This window comes from Peromyscus eremicus, chromosome 4, assembly GCF_949786415.1.
Source record: "Peromyscus eremicus chromosome 4, PerEre_H2_v1, whole genome shotgun sequence".
Lineage (NCBI taxonomy): Eukaryota > Metazoa > Chordata > Mammalia > Rodentia > Cricetidae > Peromyscus > Peromyscus eremicus.
The window spans coordinates 5628769-5653925 of NC_081419.1; the positions used below are offsets into that span (position 1 = coordinate 5628769).

General features: G+C 47.8%; 1 protein-coding gene across 4 annotated transcripts in view; it reads left to right on the forward strand.

Annotated features, from left to right (window-relative positions):
- Positions 1-25157, forward strand: part of Fubp3 (far upstream element binding protein 3) — a 47748-nt gene that overhangs the window by 15462 nt on the left and 7129 nt on the right. For 3 of the 4 annotated variants that reach the window (XM_059260033.1, XM_059260029.1, XM_059260030.1), the window contains exons 3-12: positions 7705-7738; positions 10223-10272; positions 10622-10693; positions 11946-12003; positions 13859-14021; positions 15408-15506; positions 17877-17981; positions 19223-19325; positions 19887-19987; positions 22636-22777. In XM_059260033.1, coding sequence (XP_059116016.1) covers positions 7705-7738; positions 10223-10272; positions 10622-10693; positions 11946-12003; positions 13859-14021; positions 15408-15506; positions 17877-17981; positions 19223-19325; positions 19887-19987; positions 22636-22777 — 927 coding nt within the window. The remainder of the gene's footprint in view (positions 1-7704; positions 7739-10222; positions 10273-10621; positions 10694-11945; positions 12004-13858; positions 14022-15407; positions 15507-17876; positions 17982-19222; positions 19326-19886; positions 19988-22635; positions 22778-25157) is intronic. The other variant, XM_059260032.1, reaches the window with a different exon arrangement.

Below are 25157 nucleotides of genomic sequence, written 5' to 3' on the forward strand. Positions count from 1 at the left end.
TCCGCCTGGCAGATTTTTTTTTTTTTTTAAAGAATAATTGGATTCTGAGTATAAGGGACAATAAGGATTTTGAGAGTGTAATTTCTTGTCTATTTAAAAAAAACTACTCATGGACTTTGGAGATAGTTCAGCACCTGAGTTCAATTCATGGAAGGAGAGAACTGATTGCCACAATTTGTCCTCTGAACTCCACAATGCATCTGTGCATGCATGCATACAAAATACATTAAAAAAAAACAATCACAAGATGGGCAGTGGTGCTGCACGCCTTTAATCCCAGCACTCGGGAGGCAGAGGCAGGTGGATCTCTGTGAGTTCAAGGCCAGCCTGGTCTACAGAGTGAATTCAGGACAGCCAGGACTGTTACACAGCGAAATTCTGTCTCAAAAAACATCAACAAAAAAACCCCAAACTGTTTGTGATCTCATACAGAAATTCACCTCAAGGTTGTCAAAATGCAGGTAACCATTTAAATTGCTGCTGCTAAGTTGTACCCTATGGTCTCTCGGTTTTTGTAGAGTGATTTCTTAGACCTAGTGTGGTTGAGTGTGCTAAGGGCAGTTTTGCACAAGTGAGGAGCAGTGACTCAGAGAAATCTCTTTCCCTTTCCAGGGCCTTGCGCTTTGTTTGTTCCTGCAGGACGTCAATATAAAAATAAAATGGGCCGGGCGGTGGTGGCGCACGCCTTTAATCCCAGCACTCGGGAGGCAGAGCCAGGCGGATCTCTGTGAGTTCGAGGCCAGCCTGGTCTCCAAAGCGAGTTCCAGGAAAGGCGCAAAGCTACACAGAGAAACCCTGTCTCGAAAAACCAAAAAAAAAAAAAATAAATAAAATGGAGTTGTCTGGCTCTGAGCACAGATCTTCTTAATGGATGGTATCTCTCTAGTGCAGTGTTCCCAGAAATCACGATCAATCACTTTACAGTTTACCCAGTCCTGTCTAGCAATTCAGCCTGTAGATTCAAAGTGTGAAAAGTTGGGCCATGCTGTCTTTTGCATAGGTATACCTAAATATTTGTTAGTAAAACCCTCTGGCACTTTTAAGATATTTTTCTCGATGAGCAGTGGTAGCGCACGCCTTTTATCCCAGCACTCGGGAAGCAGAAGCAGGTGGATCTCAGTGAGTTCCAGGCCAGCCTGGTCTACAGTAATTTCCAGGACAGCCAAGGTTACACAGAGAAACCCTGTCTCAGACCCCCCCCCCCCAAAAAAAAAAAAAGATTTTTTTTTTTCCTGTTTGAAAGAAATCAGTAAACATTCTGAATTTATCAATAAAAAGCACAGAATAACAAGCAGATATGGGTGCCAGAGACAAGACTCTGAAGGGAAGACCAGAATCTCACCTAAAATCCCAAGTCCTTGTTATAATGCATGCATTTATTTTCACTTCTTTTCTTTTGTTGGTTTGGTTTGATTTATGAGACAAGGTTTCACTGTGGAGCCCTGGCTGTCCTGGAACTCAGAGAGATCCACCTGCCTTTGCCTCCCGAGTGCTGAGATCAAAGGGAAGTGCTACCGTGCCCACTTTAAGGATAGCATACACTGGCCTCCAAATTGTCATATAAGCCAGGGTGAAGTCTTTCCTAACCCCGCTGTCTCTACTTCCCAAGGACTGGGACTACAGACTCTACTACCGAGTCTGCCTTGTTTACTTCTTTTTGAAATACACACTCTCTGTGTCTGTCTGTCCTTAAGGACAGACAGCTCCTCAGTATAGCTCCCTTTCCTTTCCTTTCTGCGGTGTGCTTTCATAGTGAGAGAGTACCAGGGAGAGTGCAGCTGCATGCTGCTGGGTCTCCCGGATCTCTGCACACTTGTCTCATGATGACCCACTGTACTGGAGGAAGCCGACATTACCCGCAGGTGCTCTACACTCTGCGGCACATTTTGATCAAGTAAACCTCTTCGTTAAACACCTTATGAGAACTGTTTCTTTCCTCCTGCTCTCCGAGTCTGGAGTTGGGGTTTCTGTTGAGCAGAGGAAGAACCCTGGAGATAGGGCCTCGTTTTGGCCTCAGCATCGTCTTCTCCCTCCCTGGCCACTGGGAGTAGGTCACTGGGCCAGATCTGGGGAGCTGTGTCCTGTGGAGGAGAGAGAGCGAAGCAGATGCAGGGCAGTGCTGCCTTGAGAAGTGTCCTGTATGGAAAGGAACAAGTCAGTGCACCCTAGGCAGTTGTGAGTACTCCGTCAGATGGCTTCTTTTTTGTTTGTTTCTTAATGATTTTTTTAAAAAATTTACGTACATTGGTGTTCTGCCTGCATGTATATGTGTATGAGGGTGTCAGATCCCCTGGAACTGGAGTTACTGACAGTTTTAAACTGCCATGTGGATGCTGGGATTGAACCTTGGTCCTCTGGAAGAGCAGCCAGTGCTCTTAGCCTCTGAACCAACTCTCCAGTCCCTGAGATGGCTTCTCTAGCCTCTTAGTCCTGCAGGAGGACAGCAGCTCAGCTCACCAGGCCTGCTCAGTGCTCTTCCCCAGCCTTTTAGTCTCCTTCAGACAGAGGCAGGAGTCAGGCTCATCATGTAGCTCAAGCAGTTATACTCGTCACTCTTTTTATAGTCTGTATGGTATACTTGTGGTTGCGTACAGAGGTCAGAGGACTCTCCTTACACTTGTTTGTGGGTTCCATGTGTCAAATTCAGGTCATCAGGCTTTATGGCAAGCGCTTTTATCCACAGAGCCATCTCAATGAACCATGGTCCCAGACTCTCAAACCCTTCACCTCTGAGTGCTGATATCCACATGTTCTCCATCTTTGGGGACACACCTTTGACACTGCATCAGTTTGGAAATCCTTGCTCTCAACTGCAGTGCCTCCCTGTCAGACTTCTGTACATGCTGAGGTGTACAGCTCCCAGAGCTGTCTGGCTTGTTAGGGTTCTCTCCTGTGCTCTAGGTCCTCCTGGCCTGGCTGTCCACCTCTGCTTTCGCAGCAGCCTGCTCGACTGCTGCTGCTCTGGTCTGTCTATATCTAGACCCCCAGCCTCGCCGGTGCTCTCCTACGTGGTGTTAGATTCCAAGGTGGTTGTGACTTCCTTCTAGAAATCGTCTTCATCCGGGCTTAGCCCTAGTGTTGGGCAGCTGGATGAGTTGTAGTCAGTGACGGCTCTGTCATGAGACTGTAGCTCAGTAGTAGATAGAGCTAGGCTGAGGCCCTAAATTCAATCCTCAGGACTGCCACAAATAAGAAAGGAAGTGCTTTTACTTTTAAAACTATCACTCATGAGTGAGTTAAATCCTGTTTCCATCAGAACTAATTAGTATACACCTTAAAAAACACACAAAACTGAAATAAAGGCTTATGAAATATAAACCTTCACTATGTGGTAAATTGGTTCTTAAGAAATCTGGGCCCCCATATTTATCATGGGAGGAAGGCTTAGTACTGTGCTGATGGCCTCAGAGCACTACTGTTCACTCACTGTTACTTTGTTGCTTCCGGGTCAGGCCCTGGCTTTAAGGGTGTACTGGCGGAGGGGTACAGGTTTTGATTCATCTTGACCCTCCAGTTGAGTTAGTGTACACTGGACCCTTATGCACCCGAATGGCCTGATGTGGTGGCTGAGGAGTAACCGAAATAATATTACAGGAGGAGGGTGCAGCTCAGTGGTCGTATACTGGCCTAGTGTGCAGGAAAGTCTGGGTTCCATCCTCAGCACCTCCTAAACAATGATCCAAAAGTGCCCGGATAATGGCAGAGCTACGTGCAGAGCCCATGTGGATCCAGGCAGCTGGAGTGAGTGTGCAGGTGTCCTGTGCTCTGCCCTAGAAGGCTGCTAATGACAGCAGCTCCCTGGTAGTGGGAAAAGCAGGTGTGGCAGGGGCAGTGCCACGTGTAGCTGCTGCTGCTGGTCTTTTCTGCTCAGGAGCAAGCAGGAGTGACACTGAAACAGACTTGAACTTGTACTTCTTTATGATGGCTTCAGACTCCTGATTTTTTCTTTACCTCCTAAGTGATGGGCTAGCAGACACGTACCGAACTCATTGTCATTTCCTATTTTGTTTGAGGATTGCAGACCAGTTTGTTCCAGTCTGCAGTGCATACAGGCTATAACTCTCAAAGCTGCTAGGAGGAAGAAGAAAGCACCCTGCCTTTTTAGTTAGGGTCCAGAAAAAAATGACATATTCCATGGAAGTTGGAAAGCAGTTGCATGGAGTGTGAGAGTGTCTTCAGAAAAATAATGAGAAAGCTGAGGATCAGGACAGGCATGCTCAGGATTTGGTCAGTAGCCAAAGAAGGGATTGAGGGCTGAGCACAACCTACACCTGCTGATTTAGGACTCAGGAAAGAAGGCAGGTTTAGTAGTGAGAAACACCCTCAAGCAGTTTCCTGTTTCCCTTTGTTGAGAGTATCACCAAGTACACCAGGCTAGCCTGGAACCCTCAGTTCTCCTGTCTCTACCTCCCTTCTCTCAGTTCTCAAAAATAAGTACTTGGAGGCCGGGCAGTGGTGGTGTACACCTTTAATCCCAGCACTCGGGAGGCAGAGGCAGGCAGATCTCTGTGAGTTGAAGGCCAGCCTGGTCTACAGAGCGAGTTCTAGAACATGCTCCAAAGCTACACAGAGAAACCCTGTCTCAAAAACAAACAAACAAACAAAACAAAACAAAAAAATGGAGGCCAGGTGGTGGTAGAACACACCTTTAATCCCAGGGCTAGGGAGGCAGGGGCAGGTGAATCTCTGTGAGTTCAAGGCCAGCCTGGTCTACAGAGAGAGTTCCAGGACAGCCAGGGCTGCACAGAGAGACCCTGTCTCAAAAAACAAGGCAAACAAGCAAACAAACAAATAATTGGCACAATTAGTAATGGATCACTTGCCCTAAAGGCCCTTCAGCAAAGGAGCACTCTGTGGTCTGGGACAGGAGCTGCTCTATAGGACACAGGAAGCCTTTATGTCCCCTCAGCCACCTGGGTATCACTGACCTTAACTGAGACCAGGAAAGGGCCAATTATAATCAGAAGGTGGGGGCGCTTGGGTTTCGGGGGAATGTTGAGACTGAAGAGGAGGGCTGGGGAGATGGCTCAGGGGGTAAAGCACTTGTGTGAGAGCATGACAGCCCAAGGTCTTGTCCCCAGAATCCATGTAAATCAGTGTGCAGTGTCTGCAATCCCAGCACTCCTCGGGAGCTTCGAGCCTGTTAGCCTGGAGTGTGCAGCAGTGACCTGAACTTCCATGAAGCCGGCACTACACATGAAGGTGCTCTTGGACACAAATCCAGACTTAAAACAAGAATCTGTTGTTGCTGAGCATAAAAATCCTGCCCCTTTTCTTCCTGCTGGAGCTGCACTCCAGTATCTACCCAAGCACCTGGTGTCTGGGGGGCAGGGGCAGATGATTATTAAAGTTGCAGCTTCTTAGAAAGTTGGGCTAATTGGCCAGTGATACTTTGCTAGCCTTTCTTTGCAATGGACAAAAACAAGGTAATTTTTTTTTCTTCATGAGAAAGAATGTGTTTGGCACTATACTTTTTTTTTTTTTAAAGATTATTGCTGAAATTTTACAGAGGGTTACTCCTCAGAAGTAATTTTTTATATTGTCAGCTGCTGCATATCTGAAAAGTTCATTCTCCCTCAACATCCCAGGCAGTTTCCATTGTTTGGTGTGGAAGGTCAGTGAGAACCACCCTGTGAGCGCAGGTATGCTGGAATTGAGCTAAGGAGACTCAGGAAGTGACCCTCCCACCAGGAGGACAGAGGAGACCCAAGAGGAACATTGTAGTTGCATGCACAGTACCTAGTGTCCTTTCTGTTGGTTCCATTTTTAATAAGATAGGTGCATGGAGCCACACGTGTACCATGTGTTGTGCTTGCATGGAGAGAGGGGAGAATTTGGGCTTCTCAGCCTGCCTGAGGCCCAATACTGACTTGGTGGAATCTGGTTTTGTCCTTTGGTGTCATGGCCCTTGAAGGCTGTATATTTAGTAGTGATGGTGTGTGCAGGTTTGGTTCTGAGTGTCTGGGAGACAGAACTATGCCACGTGCATGGCCAGTGACTTGTACCTTGCCAACAAAAAGGAATTTCTGTTGCCGTGAACACAGACTGTCATTGAATGGTGTTGAACAGAAAGCCTAGAGTGTTTCGGTGAGTTTCATAGGGTTCTTTGTGGCCAAGTTGCCCTTTGCTGTGTTCCTGTGGCTTCTCTGAGCCAGGGGGCTGCAGTCTGCTGTGCAGCTCTCCCTGAGGCCTGCATTCACTTGCAGGTGTTTAGTTCTTCCTGTATTCAGAGGACTCTTCATCCTGTAATAGAGGATTCTTATGGAAATTGAGGAAGCTAAACTTTCTTTTGAGACAGGGTTCAGTATCACCCAGGCTGCCTTGAAATCTGTGTGTGTGACTAAGGCTGGCTCAACCTCTTGAGTGCTGGAATTACAGGGTAGAACTGCTGTGCAGCCCCACAAGCCTCTGCCCTTGCCCTTCTCTTTGGCATTTTGTTTTGTCCCCTCGGTGGTGGACAGGTTTTGGGCAAAGCCCATGATGGGGATTCCTCTGCTAAGCTGGAGAGTGTCCAGTTTTCATGTGAATGGGAATCGAGCACTGGGGAAGGGCAAAGAAAGTTCTGGGAGTCGATTAAAAACAACTCTCTTCCCCTGAGATGAGCGATTAACAGTGTATAGTGTCTCTGCTTTGGCTGCAGACTGTCAGCTTGCTATTGATCCAGATGGAATAGAGTATTTTTTCTGGATCAATAGCTTCAGTGAACTCAGTAGTTTACTTTTGGCTATACTGTTCCTCTGCTTTCTCTCCTTTGACGATGTCGTGGTCTGGTTTGCTTTTGTTTGTCTCTTCACGGACCTCTACCGTCCAGGGGATGGCAGGGAAACTGGACAGGAAACAGCAGTTGGCCTTCTTAAGCATTCTCACTTTCCCAGACATTGGTGTGGCTGATGCTTTCCCGCTTTCCCCAGAGACATATTTTTGAATGCTCTTTTAGCATCTCGAAAGGTCCATTCAGTTCTTGAGTTTATAGTCTCCCTTTGTCCACTGACTATACTTCTTGAACTGCATTTTCCAGAAGAGAAACAGCACAGAGCCATTTCTGCTGATGGCTGGTGAAGGAGGGGTACATCAATAGCTGAGAGACAGAAAGTAGACCAGGGAGCCTGGCAGAGCCACACTGGAAATGCGGTTTGCAAAGTCTGTTCTAAAGTGAGAGCCTGTTGGCACTCAGCTCTGGGAAATGGACTAGAGACGCTGCTGCAGGAGGAGGAGCCTGGTCCTTTCTGGTGCTGTTCTGGGTGAGGTGGGGGTTACAGAACAGGGACATATGTGCGTGTTCTTAGTGACTGCAGCTGCCATGGAGCAGTCCTCAGCAGTGCTTCCAAGGAGATAAATCTTCTCATTTGGTTTTAAAAGAGTAGGAAGGACCCGGTGTATCTACGTTGGGTTTGGATGCCAAGCAGGAGGGAGTGGGCAGGATTTAGACAGACAGGCTTCCTTCCTAGGCCTCTCAGCATGTGGACACACAGATCAATTTCTTATCCTTCGTTCAGCTGGACACTGGGTTAGAGACTGTTGAACAAGACGTCCCCTCCTGTTTCATATCACATAACGCATTCATTTCAGCCACTGAGCCTAAATTACTGTTTGCTTTCTTTCTGTCTCCCGCCCACCCCTGAACAGTAAGAATGCGGGTAAGGATGAAGTTAGTTTATCCGTGCTAATGCTTTGATTTTTCTTTTCTCTTTCTCTTTGCCACAGTAGGTAACCAGTTAGGGGCCTTGGTACATCAAAGGTAAGCAGTGGGTTATGTTTTATTATTTATTGATCATTTCTAATTGTTTATTGATCCACCATCTGCACTGGAGTGTTAGCAAGTCAGAGGTTGGGAGTGTGGGAAGCCAGGGGCTAGATTTCCTTAAGACCCATGGTTTCTGCCAGCCCTCTCCAAAACAGTGTCGGCCAGAGGAGCAGACTGACATGAGGCACTAAGCCAGCCCCTGTTGGGCCTCAAGAGACTCTCACAATGGTGGAGTTGCTCTCTTCCACTGTAGATTAAATTTGAAAGGAGGGAGTGCATTGTCCTGCTGGTTCTGTGAATCTCCCAGTGCCTCAGGATCTTCAGCCTCTTCACAGAAGAAGAATGCAGCTCTTGGGTGAACAGAGTGTATGGGGCTTCAGAAGCAGGATGTGCCTGGGATTGGGGATTTGTTGAACAATGTTTAGTTTCTTAGTGCCTTAGTTTCTTCTCTCCCTCTTCCCTCATAGCCTTCCATTAAGTTGAGGATTTAGAGACAAAGACCCTAGGCTTTAAAAGGGCCCATCTGTAAGATAAGAGCATCTGGTCATAGCATCACCTACAGGAAGGGGAAAGTGCCCAGGAAACTATGCTGCTTCTCCTCTGCAGACTGTGACTGTCAGTTGTGTCCTTAATCTGCACTGCCGGTGACACACTTCTGCCCTCCATGTTCTACGTGAATGCTGGAGGTTTCTAAACATCACTAAGAGTCAGTTAAATGGAAGGTTTAGCCTGGTTTTCTTGTTTGCATTGTATTCACGTGAGGTTGTTAGTATGAAATGCTGATGAGCATTTCCTGTTAAACTGTAATTAGCATGTTTCTTTTCCAGAATGCCTCCTATTCTTAGTGCCTTAGACCAGTTTCAGCCTTGCCTTCAGAAGAGAACCTTTGAGCTGGGTGTGGTGTCATAGGACTGTCACTGTACTTGTGAGGCATAGATGGGATGTCTTTGAGTCCAAGGCTAGCTTGGTCTAAAATAGGAAGTTCCAGGGCAGCTAGAGGTACATAGAGGGGAGTTAGATATTGATTGCCAGTGTTATTATGAGAGCTGAGGGATTGCCCAGCCCTTTGGTATTCTCTATTGTGTATGTTGTTTTAGGGATCTTGGTGGGATTGCTTTTGTTCTTGGTGCTGGGGATGAGTTAGGACTGCCAGCAAGCATGCTAGGTGAGCACCCCATACATTGTGACCCACTGTGCTAGTGTAGAAGGCACTCTAGCCAGTTCCTGTGGACAGCCTGTGCTACATAAGCAGGCACAGTGCTCAGCCCTATGTACAAGATGTCACAGCCTTGACAGATGTGCTGAAGCACATCCTGGCAGGCCTGGTCTCTTTGCCAGGCGGTGTTAGGTCTTGAGGGCTGTGGGATGCCAGGGAGTGTTAGGTCTTGAGGGCTGTGGGATGCCAGGGGGTGTTAGGTCTTGAGGGCTGTGGGATGCCAGGGGGTGTTAGGGCTTGAGGGCTCTGCGATTCTGGGGGGTGTTAGGCTTTGAGGGCTGTGGGATGCCAGGAATTGGCCCCATTAGGATTGGGTGAATGCTTGTATTGCTTGAGACGGGAGAGAAATGAGGAAAGGTCCCCATGTACACAGGCTGAGGTGGCTCCTGTCACAGTGATGTGGTGACAGTGCTGTTTATGCTGTTAGATTTCTTCTAAGTGCTGCACTCCCCTGAAAACATGACTGTATTCGATCCTTTCCATGATGGGTAAAAATCCAGCTGTGTGGGAGATGCTTAACAATATATGCTTTTTTTTTTTTTTTTTTTAATAAACTACTTGTATTTAGCATACCCTAAGGTAAATGTTTAGATTTAATTGCTTTCCGGGGTGCTGGGCAATTGGATATTGTCCACAATACACTGCATGCTACATTTTAAAGTTTGTTTGAAAGAGCCAGTGGAGTCTTTTTTTTGTTTTTGAAGGCACCTGATGGACAGGATCATATTTAACAAGAGTCTCTCACAGCACGAGTGAGGCGATTATACTGGCCTGGCCAACGCTGATTAGGCTATGCGGGGTGCTGGTTTTCGTGGGCACATACCACCTTAGAAGACGTAGGTATATTGGAGGGGGGCTAGGAAACAAAGAGATCAGGAAATCCAAAAAGTTGTCTCTGTTTTAATCTAGAGAGCACACTCTAATAGGTGTCTGAACCTCTTTCTAAACCCTAGCAGATCTTTAACTGTCCTGGGGCTGACAGCCCATCTGTTAGGCCCTGCTATAAGAGCACAGCTGTATGTAGAACAGGCAGCTAAGGAAGGAGTTGGTTTAAGGATCAGGATGTTTTCTTCTGACTAGAGGGGAGAAGCTTTGGTGTTCTGGAGGCATGCTTGACCAAAGAGGCATGGAAATGACACTCTCTGAGTGCCTGGGAAGGGCCAAATCAGCATGATTTGTTGTAAGCTTTTATCTTGGGGATCTAAGGTGGTTGCAGAATTTTGAATTCTGACTTTTTCTTAAAAATCATTGTTTGTTTTTAGGGCAGTAATAACAGAAGAATTCAAAGTGCCTGATAAAATGGTTGGATTTAGTAAGTATCTGCATTGTCTTTTCCCTTAATCCTGGTCTGTTATCATCTCTTAGGAGCATGTTGCCTGTGGGAGAATGCTAGTGGGAGTGTGTCGGGCACTGGAGTCAGGAGAGTCAGAGCATTTGTGCCTGGCCACCCCTAGCTAAGGTCGCCTCAGCTAAGGTACCATTCCCTGCTGATCTCACATGTAGCTTCTACTGCTGTGATGCCCAGGAGTTGATGGGCTCCCCAGAGATCAGCTTCCAGTGAGTTGGGAGCAGAGTATAAATGTCTTTTGGGTTAATTAAGCTATCCGCATGATTAAGTGTAGAAGGGGAGGTACATTCTGACCCTGCTCATTTTGTTGCAGTTATTGGCAGGGGAGGTGAGCAGATTTCACGAATTCAAGCAGAATCTGGTTGCAAAATTCAGATTGCCTCAGGTAAGGGCTGCTTTTCTCATAGATTTCTTTAGTAGAAATCAGTGTTCCACACATTTTCCAGATTCAGTGTCTTTGCTTTTTTGGTAGAGGCTAGGGTAAGTATGTGTGGTTGCCGTCTGTTTTGCACTGTGGAGTTGGACCCCACCTGAGCACCAGAGCAGAAGCCAGCCTGGAGATGAGGTTCTCTCCTGCCTTTTAGGGCAACACTCAGCTCTGGCCAGCACGGCCTCTCCCGATACCTGCCAGCTGGGCTAGCACCTATGTTTTCTGCACCAGAATGTGATGCCAGGCATGGTGGGGCCTGCACCCAGCTTCCCTGTACAACCACCCTTCCATTTTGTGGACAGAGGACAGGGGGGTCCTAGCTAATTGTCTGTCAGACACCTCTCAGGACCTCTCACAACACGGTCAGTGTTGTTCATGTGATGTTGAAAGACACAGATTGAAGAAGAGTTTTTATTTTATTTGTAGTTTTATTATGTCATCTGAGTGTGTCTTTTTTCTATTTGAGAGGAAGGGTCTGGAGACATTGCGGTAGAAGCGGTTTGTCATTTATAAGATACTCACTGCCATGTCTTGAAGGCAGTAATTGCTGTTAGCTATTGAGAATTTTGTTCGCTCGTTTTTTTTACAGTGTGGGGGACTGCAAACAGAGCCTCACATAGGCTAGGACAATGCTATGTCCCCAGTTCCCTCCTTCCACTTTTTGAGGATGGATTTTTTTAAGGAGTTTTTAGGGTCAGTCTAAAACATGTGGGTGTTGGAAACAAAGATTTTCCTCTCGTGTCAAAGGGTCCAGGACCCATGCTGCATCCCTGCTGCCAATTTCTTGGGCTATGGATATAGTAGCTGTTCTAATCCTGATATGCTTATGAAGTCCTTACTAGCACCCGCCAGAGCAGTCTGTAGACCTGTGTCCATGAGACCGCTCTGCAGACATAGTGAGGGAAACATAATGAAGTGACTCAGATGCTACAGAGCCTCTGGGCAGGTCAGAGTGAGTGGAGCTTGGTAATTAGGGCCAACTCTCAGAGCTCTGCCGTGTCCTCCTGGCTCCCCTGTGGGACTCAGTCTCTACACTGAGAACTAAAGTTCTGTCCCCCAGCAAAGCAAACTGGTCTTTTTGGGAGACTGTGCTTCGGTGGGGGTGGTGTAGGAATCAGCCCCAGAGAGACAGTCTGTACACAGAGGCAAAGGCACACGGTTGCCTGCTGCCCACCAACACACCTCATCTTCTTGATTCTTCTTATAGAGAGTTCTGGGATTCCAGAGAGGCCCTGTGTACTTACCGGAACCCCAGAAAGTATTGAGTAAGTTTGTTTTATTTACTTTTTCCTTTTACTCTTCTTCCTCCTTCCCCAAGTGAGGAGAAATGGAAGGGCAAACTGTTGCTGCAGACTGTTGGTCTGTGCTGAATCTGCCCCACAGCACACCTCCAGTAGGAGAAAGGCCTGGGAGGGTGCCATGCCAGGAGAATGCTTCTGTTACCTCAGACACACAAGCCTAGAATGCCTTCCAGCTGTCGTGGCCTCTCCATAAACCAGGGACTTCAGTGGACACTCATCCTGGCCAGCCACCTCCTTGTTAACACCTCCCATACCGAACAGGCCTGGGTCAGAGGAATGGATCACTGTGAGCAACAGAGAACCGGGCACCAGGACTTTTTCCTGGGCTGATTGATCTGTTTACCCTTCTGGTATTTGTGAACCAAGTGAATCCACTCTTTGTGGCCTTTGCTCCACTCACAGAGCCTTGTGAACCAGCAGATGCCTTGGCTTTGGAGGCTCTTAGCAAGAGCCCTGATAATCTGCCTTGATCTCCTATCCTGGTACATGCTTGCTCAGAGCCCTGTACCAAACACAGACTCATAACCCAAGTACCTCCTAAGGAGGGAGACCGTGCGGGCTGGAGTGGTCCGCTTCCCTCTTTGAATCTGTACAGTGGTGCTTCACTAGGGATGGGGAAGCTGAGATTATGTCTGGCTCAATAGGTAGGGTTGTTTTATTGTTTCCATTTCTCAGGGAGCCTAGATGGGTTTAAATTCTCTTGTTCTGCTGTAACATTGCAAGCAGTGAACCAGAATAAATATCACTGGCAGGTGTGCATTATAGGGCAAGCTGGATGGTTTTGCTGGAGTAGCGGCATTTTTTTTTCCAGCACAGGTTAATCTAGTACACTAGCAAAATACTAAAAAGCTGCTGCAGCTGAGAGCCCACAAGATGATTCTACACAAAGGCTCAAGACTGCATGTCCTTCCTACTCTTCTAAGCGTTCCTACTTTGTATCTACCCGAGGAGTTGAGTTTTGAGAATTAAGCTTTAAGAGGAATCTTTTTCTTCAACACAGCCAGCCTGTCTGGTTGCTGAATCTGTTTCTATCAGAGGAACCAAAAAATAGATGGTGCATGATTTAAAGAATAAATTCTGCAAATAACAGCCAGGGAAGATTCTGGTGCAGAAAAGGGAATCATCCCAACATATGACATTGGTAGGCTGGGTTGCACTGTTGCCACATTGCAGAGATGAAGACAGAGAGTGGGGTGTGAAGCACAAAGTCCCTGCGGGGTGCACCAGTCAGGTGCTCCCTGGAGTACAGCTGCAGCAGGACGCTGCCCCTTGTGCCCCGAAACTACACTGGAGGTGTTGTGGGCTTAACTGGACTCCTAAATCAGTGTTGCTGGCTACAGGGAGACACTGGAGTTGAGGAGCTCAAGCGTGGCGACTAACCCTTGCTTTCTTCCGTCTTTCTCATCTCTCTTTCTCTCCCTCACCCTGGTTAACAAGTGTGCTGAGTGTTTCCCTGTGAGGGTTGTGCTGGGCTGGGGAACAGAGATGAACACAGGAATAGGAGGTTTCTGCCACCAGAGCTGCTGACATTGAAAGTAGGAGGCAGGACATGTAGGGGATGGGGTCTGACAGTGGCCTGCTCCTTGACACTCCACATGGAAACTGCAGTGAAGTGGTACGGTGTGTGTTGCTTTTGAATTGCAGTTCTGTAGCATGGCGAATGGTTCAGACCCCCAGGTTGTGAGGCAGGAGCTGGAGCTGGATGGAGGGCTGCCTTGACTCCTTCGTGTTTCCCCCGGCACCATCTCCCTTCCCAGAAGACCTTAAACATCCATTTAATGCTGGGTCTCTTGTGATTTTTTTTTTCTCCCTCCCAAAGACAAGCCAAACGGCTCCTGGGGCAGATTGTGGACCGCTGTCGGAATGGCCCTGGCTTTCACAATGACATAGATAGCAACAGCACAATCCAGGAGCTTCTCATCCCTGCATCTAAAGTGGGTCTGGTCATCGGCAAAGGAGGGGAGACAATCAAGCAGCTGCAGGTGTGTGATACCATGTGCTGAGCTGGGCTGGCCTCAAGAGCAGAGCCATGGCTCCTTCCAAGCCTCTCCTCATATGGGGCAGGAGAGACACCATGGGACAGCCTGGAGTTGGGACCCTTGAAATCTGCTCCTTGTTAGCATTGATTCTGTGCTCTTAAACATGCTTGTTTAGACAGACAAGGGGCACATACCTGGAATTTCAGCACCTGAGGGCCTGAGGGCAGGAGGAACAGGAGTTCAAGACCAGCCTAGGTTATATAATGAGTTTGAGGGCATCCTTGGCTTCATGAGACCCTGGCTTGGGGGAGGGGTTCATTTATAGCTAAGTATGGTGACACAGGCCTGGAGTCTCAGCACTTAGGAGGCTTGAGTGGGAAGAATGTATGTTGGAAGCTGGTTTGGGCTATGTATAGTAAGACCCTATCTCAAAAATTATATAGTTGAACAGACAACTGTAAAAACCCAGTTGTGGTGCACACCTTCCCCCAACATCCCAGCAGCACTCAGGAGGCTGAAACAGGTAGATCTCTGTGAGTTCCAAGCTATCCAGGGCTACATTAAGAGACCTTAAACAAACAAAAAGCCCAAAAGTGCTCATTTACTTTTCAAGTACTCACGATTCTTGTCTATAGAAAGAGGAGTGACCACCTTACTGTAGTTAGAGCTGGGGAGGTACTCATTCCCCTGTTTCTGTGAGTCACAATGAAGAGGCCGCTCTCAGCTGCAGAACCCTTTTATATAAACTGAGACACCTCTAGTCAAGAATGTTTGAGATTGAACATGTCCCGCTAAGGCAGTGTATATGTCCCCAGCCAAATATGCGCAGCCACACTGACCCGAGAATGCTTAGCTACTCATTTGAGTGCATGTTCTACTGAGTTCTAAGCCAACTTCAGAACTCTGGGACTTGACAGCTGTAGGTGATGGCCTGTGTGTTATACCCCAAGCCTTAGATTTGTGGAAGGCCTCCTAAAACCTGGGGTAAATTGTAAAAGCTTAGGATTTGATGTCACAGAACCCACATATCAGCCGGTTAGCCCTGGACCCCTGGGTGGTTTGAGAACCCATCTCACTTGTGCCTGGGAGGCAGCAGCACTTGGTTGCATGGTGGGCACAGGTTGTCATCAGCTAATGATAAGCAGAACACACACTTAATGTGTAGCTCTCAGCAGGAACAGCACCCTAGAGTTCAGATACTCCAGACATGGGTAAAGAGGATGGGCACATTGGAGTTTTGTCCCAGAGCCCGTCCAGGGGAGAAGGCATTCATTACCTTATGGGAAGTGTGGCGTAGACTTAGGATGAACTGGCTCAGTCCTGCTTCTTGAGGCATCGTGTGTTTTCCCCATGACATTGAGGGTTGTGTGCTTGCATGTTCCCCAACAGGAGCGGACAGGTGTGAAAATGGTCATGATCCAGGATGGCCCACTGCCCACAGGAGCAGATAAGCCTCTCCGCATCACTGGAGACCCGTTTAAAGTACAGGTAAGAAGAACTTGTGGGTTAGATTTGTCTACCCCAGTGGTTCTCATCTTCCTAATGCTGTGACCCTTTAATACAGTTCTTCATGTTCTGGCGATCCCCAACCAAAAATTATTTTCGTGGTTACTTCATAACTGTAATTTTGCTGCTGTTATAAATGGTAATGTAAATATCTGTGTTTTCTGGTGGTCTTAGGCAACCCTTATGAAAGGGTCATTCAATACCACCACCATCCAAGGGGATCTGGATCTACAGGTTGAGAATTGCTGGTCTAACCCAGGTGGTTGTTGATAGCTGGTGGTACATCTTTGGGGAAATGTGATGGAGATGTAATTTCTAGCTGTGCCCAGTGCCAAAGCCACTGGCTGGATGTGGCCACATAAGAACAGACAACTGCCTGGGACAGTGCATGCGCTAGTTTTCACGTTGCAGATGATACTGGGTAACCCAGATTAAGTTTACTGTTAGCCTTGCTTGCTGTGCTGTGGTCAGCTTAAGTCCAGGCCAGCTGGAGGTGCAGATGAAAACAAGTACCAGACGTGTTTGCCCTCAGCATAGCTTCCTGGGCTGGGAAAGCAGAGTTCAGCCTGTGGCTGCACACTCCCTCTTACTGGGACAGAAATGTAAGTGTCTATGGGTATATGTTGTCAGGTTAATGCTAGTGTTCTGTCATCTGCAGCCTGTCTCCTTACTGCATCTAACCTGTCGTGCTTCTTTAAGAGCATTGGAGCCGGGCAGTGGTGGTGCACGCCATTAATCCCAGCACTCAGGAGACAGAGGCAGGCAGATCTCTGAGCCTCCAGGACAGCCAGGGCTACACAGAGAAAAACAAAAACAAAAAGCACTGGACTTTGGCCCAGTGAAGTTGGCCAGTCCCTCCGTTTCACTCCCCTCTCCTTCAGCTGCTCTTGCTGCACAGGGTGGCACCAGTGAAAGCTAGGTGGAAGGCTGGCGGTACTGTAGCTCCTCCCTCCCTTCAGGCCAGCTGCTCCCAGTGGCCCTTCCTCCCCAGAGCTTCCAGCCTTCTTTAAAATAAGATTACTGGGTTGGGGAAATGATCTAATGGATAAAGTGATTGACTGCCTTGCAAGCAAGCATGAGGACCTGAGTTCGATCCCCAAAGAAAAGAAGCAGCTAGGTGTGGATGGCACTTGTTAATCTCAGCTCAGGGAAGCAGAGAGAGGTGGATCCTGGGAACTCTCTGGTCAGCCAGCCTAGCCTACTTGGAGACCTCAAGGCCAGTGAGAGACCCTCTCTTAAAAATCACGGTGTACAGTTCCTCCTGCCAACACAAACCATAGATAGGTACACGATCCGATTGCATCTTGTCTTTGTATCAGTCAAGTTCCCAGGTGTATCCAGCCACTGTGTCACAGTTGACACAGTGCTAGAGGTTGAACCTAGATCTCCACACACATGTACATCCCCAGCCTCTTGGAAAGTGTCTTCTTCAGGAAAACACTCCTATTTTATTGATCTTTCTTCATAAATCTGCAGGGAAATAATTGTGATTTTAAGGTCTTCAGTTCTTTTTTCCTTTTGTTTGGTTGCAGTCCTAGGCATTGAACCTGAGGTCCTAGGCAGGGTAAGCAAGCACTGAGTCCATTTGTTATTAAAAACAGGTGTGAGCAGATGCACGCACCTTTGGGAGAGGACAGTAGGGTCTGCCTCGTGCTTTCAGGTCTATAATGCCATCTTTTTTCTTTCTTTCTTTCTTTCTTTTTTTTTTTTTTTTTTTTTTTTTTTTTCTTTTTCAAGACAAGGTTTCTCTGTAGTTTTGGTGCCTGTCCTGGATCTCACTCTTTAGACCAGACTGGCCTCGAACTCACAGAGATCTGCCTGGCTCTGCCTCCTGAGTGCTGGGATTAAAGGCATGCGCCGCCGCCACCACCACCACTACCCGGCCTATGATGCCGTGTTAATCAGAGGTCGGTACCTGCTGCAGTTCAGCTGGGCCTAGGGTGTGGCTCAGTCATATACCATGTGCCGACGATTGTGCATAGTCCTAGGCTCCACCCCTAGCACTTCATGTATAAAAGCCAAGATCTAAGAGTTCTGAGGGCAGGAGCTGTGTCTGTGACCTGTGCTGCCTGTTCCTGTCTGTCCTCTGGCTCAAGGAGCCTCTGCTAGAAACACTTGGGGCCACTGGAAGGATTTCCACTCACCTTAGCTGTGTTGACCCAGCTGCAGGTAGAGTAGGTGACACTTAGAGTTTGAACCTTAGAGTAGCTGGAGTATGTCCCCTAAGACTCTCATCCTTGTCAGCAGTGAGCGCCTTCACAGTCTTGGGTCACACTGATCCTGACTTTTCATCCGGTGCTGTCTTTTTCCAGAATTTTCCCCCATTGGTACTTTCTGTTTTTGTTTGTGCAGCAAGCAAGAGAAATGGTCCTAGAGATCATCCGAGAGAAAGACCAGGCTGACTTTCGGGGTGTGCGTGGCGATTTCACCTCCAGAGCAGGAGGAGGTAGTATAGAGGTGAGCTGGACCCACAGGTCAGTGGGCAAACAAGGCTGAGTTCAAAGCCAGCCTGGTTTACATAACAAGCCCAGGCCAGCCAGGGCTACATAGTGATATGATCCTGTCTCAAAAAAAAGAATGTCACTAAAACCACTAGTCACACTTCTCTCAGCTCCTTAGCCTCAAACTGGTTATGTAGTTTTTCTCATCTTCAAAACTCAAGAGTACACACACTGCTCAAGGGTATAAAGAAGAAACAAGCATGGAAAACCAGCTGCTTTTACAGGGCAGTTCATTCCTCTGGTTTTCACAGTGATAATGTGTTATGATTATATCAAACCTGGAATCTTGTTGTATTGATGAGATGAAATGCTATCAAAATCTGTCCTACAATTGTCATTTATGCCACACCGTGCAAACATCATACCTAGTGCCTTCAGCTAGATTCACAGTGGCCACTCTGGTGTTGTTCAGTGGTACAGAGTTTCTGTGGTGACCAGCAGGCACTGGGTCTAGATGGTGCTGCTGGTCACTCCACAGCATCATGACTCCGTCTGAGGCCACTGGGCTCTGCACTTCTGAATGACTGAGTAGCAGGTGCTATGGCCTGTGCATTTTACCACAGTTACAGATAAAGAACAAAAGACTATAAAAGGCCACAGGTAGAGCCAATGGCACATATTTGTATGCAGTTTCACAGACTCATAATCATCAATCACAGAAATTGTTCTATAAGGAAAAAAATACTTTATTATTTTAATTCCAAAATTACACTGTAATAAAAACTAAGTGGTTTATTTAAAGTCTTTCCTTTTAAAAGAAAAGGCCAGGGGCTGGAGAGGTGGTTCAGCAGTTAAGAATGCTAGTTGCTCTTGTCAGAGGACCTGGATTCAGATCCCAGCACCCACACAACAGCTCACAGACACCTGTAACTAGCTCCACACTGTCTCTGTAGGTACTTGTACTTGTATGCATACAAGACATACACATACACGATTAAAAGTTGTAAATTGGGTCAGGAGAGATGGCTCAGCAGCTAAGAGCACTGACTGGTCTTCCAGAGGACCTGAGTTCAGTTCCCAGCACCCACATGGCAGCTCACAGCTGTCTCTGACTCCCAAGATCTGATATTCTCACACAGACATACATGCAGGCAAAACATCAGCGCACATAAAATTAGAATAAATTAATTTTTAAGAAATTAAGTCTTTACAAAGCCATATGTGCAGAAGCTCTGATGGTTTTGTCTGTCTGTCTAGGTGTCTGTGCCTAGGTTTGCTGTTGGGATTGTCATAGGAAGAAATGGAGAAATGATCAAAAAGATCCAGAATGATGCTGGTGTGAGGATCCAGTTCAAACCAGGTTAGTGTGGTGTTGGATCTACCCAGGGCCGTGTTAGCTGTGTGTATTTTCTTTCTCTTTGGCAGTCTCCGTTTCCTTCCTAGTCATCGTGCCCTTCCTTGGTTGTGTACTGGCTTGATCTTTCTGGCCTGCGGTTTCTAGCACACACACACACACACACACACACACACACACACACACACACACACACTATGAAGCATTTTCAGTTTGTAATTTTGCTAAGTGAAGATTTCTTTACAAAATGCACCATTTTGATTTTATGCAAATCAGAAACAATTTAATATCACAAAGAAGGATAAACCTTTCATGGAAGGGCCAAAGATCTTACTATTACTATGTTGCTTAGGCTGGTCTTGAGCTCGTTATTGACCTGCTTCAACCTCCCAAGGGCTGGGTCATCTGTGCTTGCACAGTGACTGGGTGTTACTCTGACATGTGTGAAAAAGGCACACTCATACACAGTCCTCCTCACACTGCTCCGAGAGTTCAGACTGTGAGATGAGATTTTATTTGCTATTTGATTTCGGGCTTTTCCTTACTCTCTCTCATTTGCTTCCACAGACGATGGGATTAGTCCAGAAAGAGCAGCACAGGTCATGGGCCCTCCAGATCGGTGTCAGCATGCAGCGCACATCATCAATGAGCTCATTCTCACAGCGCAGGTGGGTCCAGAACTCTGGGTCTCAGAGCCCACCCAGAAACACACAGTGCTGCACCATGGTGCTCTGACCACTCAGGCCCCTAATTGGAGACTTTTCCACATCTTCCTCTTCCTGCCTCAGTGCTTTTCTTTGCTGATTTGTTACCCCCTGCCTTTATTGCCCAGGATCTAGGTTTTCACTACACATTTAGTGTGCGTGTGTGTGTGTGTGTGTGTGTGTGTGTGTGTGTGTGTGTGCGTGCGCGCGCATATGCATTTATTTGTATGTGTGATGTGTACATGGTATGGCATGCAAGTGGCAATCAGTTCTCTGGAGACTCCATCATGTGTGTCCTGAGGGATCAAATTCAGCTGTTAGGTTTGGTTGTTAGGGCAAGCTGTCTCACATACCCTAGGTTTTCTTTATCCGGCAGCTGTGTCCAACCTGTGGCCCATAGGTCATATGCTCCCTAGCTATAATTACAGCCCAATACAAAATTGCAAATTTACATAAAGCTTTTGAGATTTTTAAATTTGTTTTTAACTTTGTTTTGTTTGGGTAATTATATTTACTTCATGTGTATGAGTGTTTGCTTGCATGTGTGTGTACCACGTGTATGTAGTACTCATGGAGGCTGGAAGAGGATGTTGGATCCTCTGGAACTAGAGTTACAGGTAGTTGTAAGCCATCTGGCATGGGTGCTAAGAACTAAACCTGGGTCCTCTGAGCATCTTTCCATCCCCAGTTATGTGGTTCTGAAGCATGAGCTTGGTAGATGACAGTGTCATGGCAGAGTACCTGTTTCCAACAGTCAGGTGTATTTGACATAAAACCAACATGGAATGAATCCAGGACATAGAGCAGAACCTGTTCTACCCCTGATGGCACCATGTCTTCATACACCTGGGTTTTGTTGATGATGGGTTTTTTCTTCCTTCCTTCCTTCCTTCCTTCCTTCCTTCCTTCCTTCCTTCCTTCCTTCCTTTCTTTTTCTTTTTTTGGTTTTTCGAGACAGGGTTTCTCTGTTTAATTTTGTTGCCTGTCCTGGATCTTGCTCTGTAGCCCAGGCTGGCCTTGAACTCACAGAGATCCGCCTGGCTCTGCCTCCCGAGTGCTGGGATTAAAGGCGTGCGCCACCACCGCCTGGGTGTTGTTGATGTTTTGGGGGCCATTTTGATACAGGGCCTTGCCCTATAGCACAGGCTGGCCTCGAATTTATGGTGATCCTTCATAAGGATCACCTGCCTCAGCCTCTCAAGTATTGATTAGAGATATGTTCCCCTAATCCTGCTCTTACACTTGTTCCAAGCTTGCCTTTAGAATGTAGGTGAGTTTTTGTGTTGTCGGTAGCATCTGTTAACCTGAGGACTTGTGGTAGGGAGCACATGTGGTAGATTAGTACGTCCTCCGGGACTACAGGAGTGAAGACATATCAGTAACTAGAGACAAAGGACCGGGCAGAGTTTGGAAATTCATCTTACCTACTTGTCCATTAGCTCATGACCTCTGGCAAGTTCTGAGGTGCCTGGAGGCTCCTGCCAGCAGCCTCAGGGGTGAAGGACTACTTCTCAGTTGTAAATGTGTACCTCCTGTTCAGTCCCTGATCACCAGGCAGGGCTTGGGTTTTAACCAGAACCCTGGTGGTTTCTTAGGGTTGAACATGAAGAACCACCTTTTTCCTCTGTCTGTCTTGGGAAAGCTGGCTGCCCAGGCCAGAGTCTGAGCGGAAACCCTCAGGAAGCCATGCTTCCTTGTCAGACCTCCCGTCTTCCTAGTCAGCAGGTGCTTCTTCACGGTGTGGGAGCGGCTTCCCTGACACCGGAGGGAGGCCTACTGTCTCCTGCTGCCATCGCTGCCGCTCCCGTTAACCCCGACACACCAACCTTGGGCCAGCCGTTCTAGGTCCTTCTGTCCCTCAGTCTTAAAGACAGGCTGGCTTTCCAACTCACAGTCCCCCTGCCTCAGCCTGTCCCCCTAATTCTCTGGGGTTATGGACACCTGCCACCATCCTTCCTAAGAAATCACTCTTGGGGATCTTTCTACGCCTTCTTGGTAATAAGACCACCTTTTTTTTTTAAAAATTACATTTGTACTTATTACATGTGCGTGTTCACATGCCGTGGCCTATGTGTGGAAGGTGAAGGACAACTGAGAGGATTTGGGTCTCCCTTCCGCCAGGTGAGTCTCAGGGGTTAAGCTCAGGACAGCAGTCTTTACCACTGAGCTATCCCACCAGACCAAGAACTTTTTCCTTAAGTCCTTTGATCCTTTCTGCTTGCCATTGTCCTCTACGACAGCCTTGTGGAGAAGTTGAGTCACACACTGCCCCTCCATTATCTGCTCCGACAGACCCGCCATGAGTTAGCCTCAACTTTGAGTAAACCCTAATCTTCAGGGCCTTGTAATGAAAAGTAGACAGTCCCAGGCTGCAGCCCAGAGTTTCTGGCTTCCGGTTTTAGGGAGGTGTGTGGATGCTGTGTGTGCCCACAGGTATCTTTCTATAACAAAGTGTTGGTTAATTCTGTTCTGGATTTGAGCCTCCAAGTCTGAAGTGCTGAGGGTCCAGTGTGTGGTGTTGGTGTACCCTGTCATTTACCTTCTCACCAGAGAGGGGAGATATGCTGATGGCAGTGGCAGACGTCCTCACTGTCACCTTTTTTCCTTACCAGGAAAGAGATGGCCTTGGAGGCCTGGCGGTAGCTAGAGGAAGAGGCCGTGGCCGTGGGGACTGGAGTTTGGGCACTCCTGGTAGTGTCCAGGAAATTACATACACAGTGCCAGCTGATAAATGTGGCCTTGTAATTGGCAAAGGTAAGAGGCAACTGTCAGGGTTTCTGTCCCCTGCAGCTGTTCAAGGAAGGGGAAGCCAACTCTCAGGCCTGTATTCATGGCATCCTCTGGGGTCCCTGACTTGGCTTGTCACAATGGAGTGACAAAAAAAAAAACAACAAAGCACCTGTTTGAGTGAGGGCCTTGTCTGTAGACTGGAATGAACGTGGCCCTGAGAAGTCACCAACATTCATGCCTTCCACAGAGTGCTTTCTGACATGGATGTCACCTTTCCCTCACTGGATTTGGTCACTGGGTCTTTGTGGACAGCCTAGGAGGCTTTCAGCAATGCAGACACCCTGTGAGAGGAGTAGAGATTGGCTTGCTAGTTGATCCTAGACATTTGGGGGCAGTTTGGAGCATTGGGTGGAATGCCTCATTCTAGCCTGCACAATGCCGTCCTTCCTGTCAGCCAGGAGGGAGCAGGCAGAGTAGGCCATGGACCACCTAGACTTGGCTGGTCTCCCTGCGAGCACTGAGCTGAACTTTACTACCGACAGGACTTCTGTTTGACATTGGCTTTTGTGTTTTCCTTCATTATTCATTTGACAGCATAGGGAGAAAATGACTTCTCCCCAGAGTCCCTCCGATTTCTTACTACAGGGAATGTGACTTGGGCTGTCTCCACCAGCAGATCTTAACCCCACCCGTGTGACCTTGGGAGCTTAAGTGGGTATTACCACCACAGACCCCCCCGGATCTGTAGTTACCACTCTTTGGGGGAGTGTTTGTACTCTTTCAAGATATTACTCTATTGTATCTATGTCTTTCAGATTATTGGATGGTAGGAATAATGAAGGAGGGTTTTGGTTTGAGACCAGGCTGCCTCTGCCTTGTGACCCTCCTGTCTCAGCCTCTAGGTCAATGGTTCTCCACCTTCCTAGCACTGTGACCCTTTAATTTCCTAATGTGGTAATGATCCCAACCATAAAATTATTTCATTGCTACTTTATAGCTACTGTTATGAATCATAGTATGAATATCTGATATGCAGGATATTTAATATGTGACCCCTGTTGGGGGTCATAACCAACAGGTTGAGAACCTCTACTCATGCTGAAATTGCAGCATGGTGACAAATGGAGTAGTTCGTTTTTGTTCTCTGGTACATGCTGCTAAATGTATCATTGATCCTGCTAGCTACTTAGAATTGTAGACATTCTCACACCCCTCCCACACCCCACCCAGCCCGTTGACAGTACTAAGAGATCACATTTACCTGATACCTATAATAGGGGATCAGATATAGGGGTCTTGGCCTTTTGAAAACCATCTTGTCAGTGATATTTTCATTTGAGTGTGTCTCAGCAAACCCTGGCAGAAGCACCCCATCTGTGTGTGTGATATCATTGTCCATCCTCCACAGAGCCACCCAAGTAGGGCCTAGAGGACAGTGATAACAGAGTGAAGTGGTGGCTGGCACCCTGTCCCTGTGTTCACTAACAATCTGGGACCCACTACAAGCTAAGGTGGCCATGGAGAGGATCTTTCATGTGAGAGGTTTCCTTTTCTTGGGAAAAGCATGTGGCTGAAGGAGAGAGCCCAGGCAACCAGGCAGAGCTCTCCCAGCTTCTGCCCTTGGACAGCCTCCCGGGCCCCTGCTGGATTTCCATGATAAACACAGCAACATTGACGGATAGTCTGGCCAGCCCTGCCCTTGTCAGCCAGGCCTTTTAGCAGCTTTGATTAATTGCTTTACGATTTCACATCCAGCCAGCCGCTGGTGGGTCACTTCTGCCCCCCATCAGGTGGAAGAAAGGAGCAGGCTGCTGAATGAGTTCAAGACAGCCACCATGTGCCAAACTAGTGACCTCATGTTGAAGGACGATGAACTTAAATTAACTCCTTCTGGCCCCGTGCAGTTTTGCAGTGCTTCCATGCCGATTAGCATGCTCCTGAGGTCCCAGCAGAGCATCCTGGGCTGCTGGCCTGGCTAAGGTGGGCTGCTGGGGGACGTGCTGCTGTTCGGAGCCTGCCAGCCCTCAGTCTCGGGCACACTTGCTCTTGCCTGCTGGCCAGGGGCCATCTGAGGTCAGACTGGTGCAGGTGCCTGTGGTCGTGGTCTCTGCTGCTTCTTTGTCCTCGTGAATCTCCAAAACTTGATTGGGAACAAAGCTGCTCCCTCTTCATGGGGCAGAGATGATGAAGGGTGCCAGCCTCTGAGAAAAGGACCCAGGAGCTCTACTGGGCGTGCAGCAAACACTCAGCTATCAGCCCCTAGTCTGTCCTCCGAGAGCCTGGCTGCCCCGCCTTCAGGAAGGCTCCCTGAGACTCACCTCCATCTTTGTTCCATGACCCTTGCGGGCTGAAATAAAGACAAAGCTCGTCCTTGCTCGCTCTCTCCTCCACAGCCACCTCACAT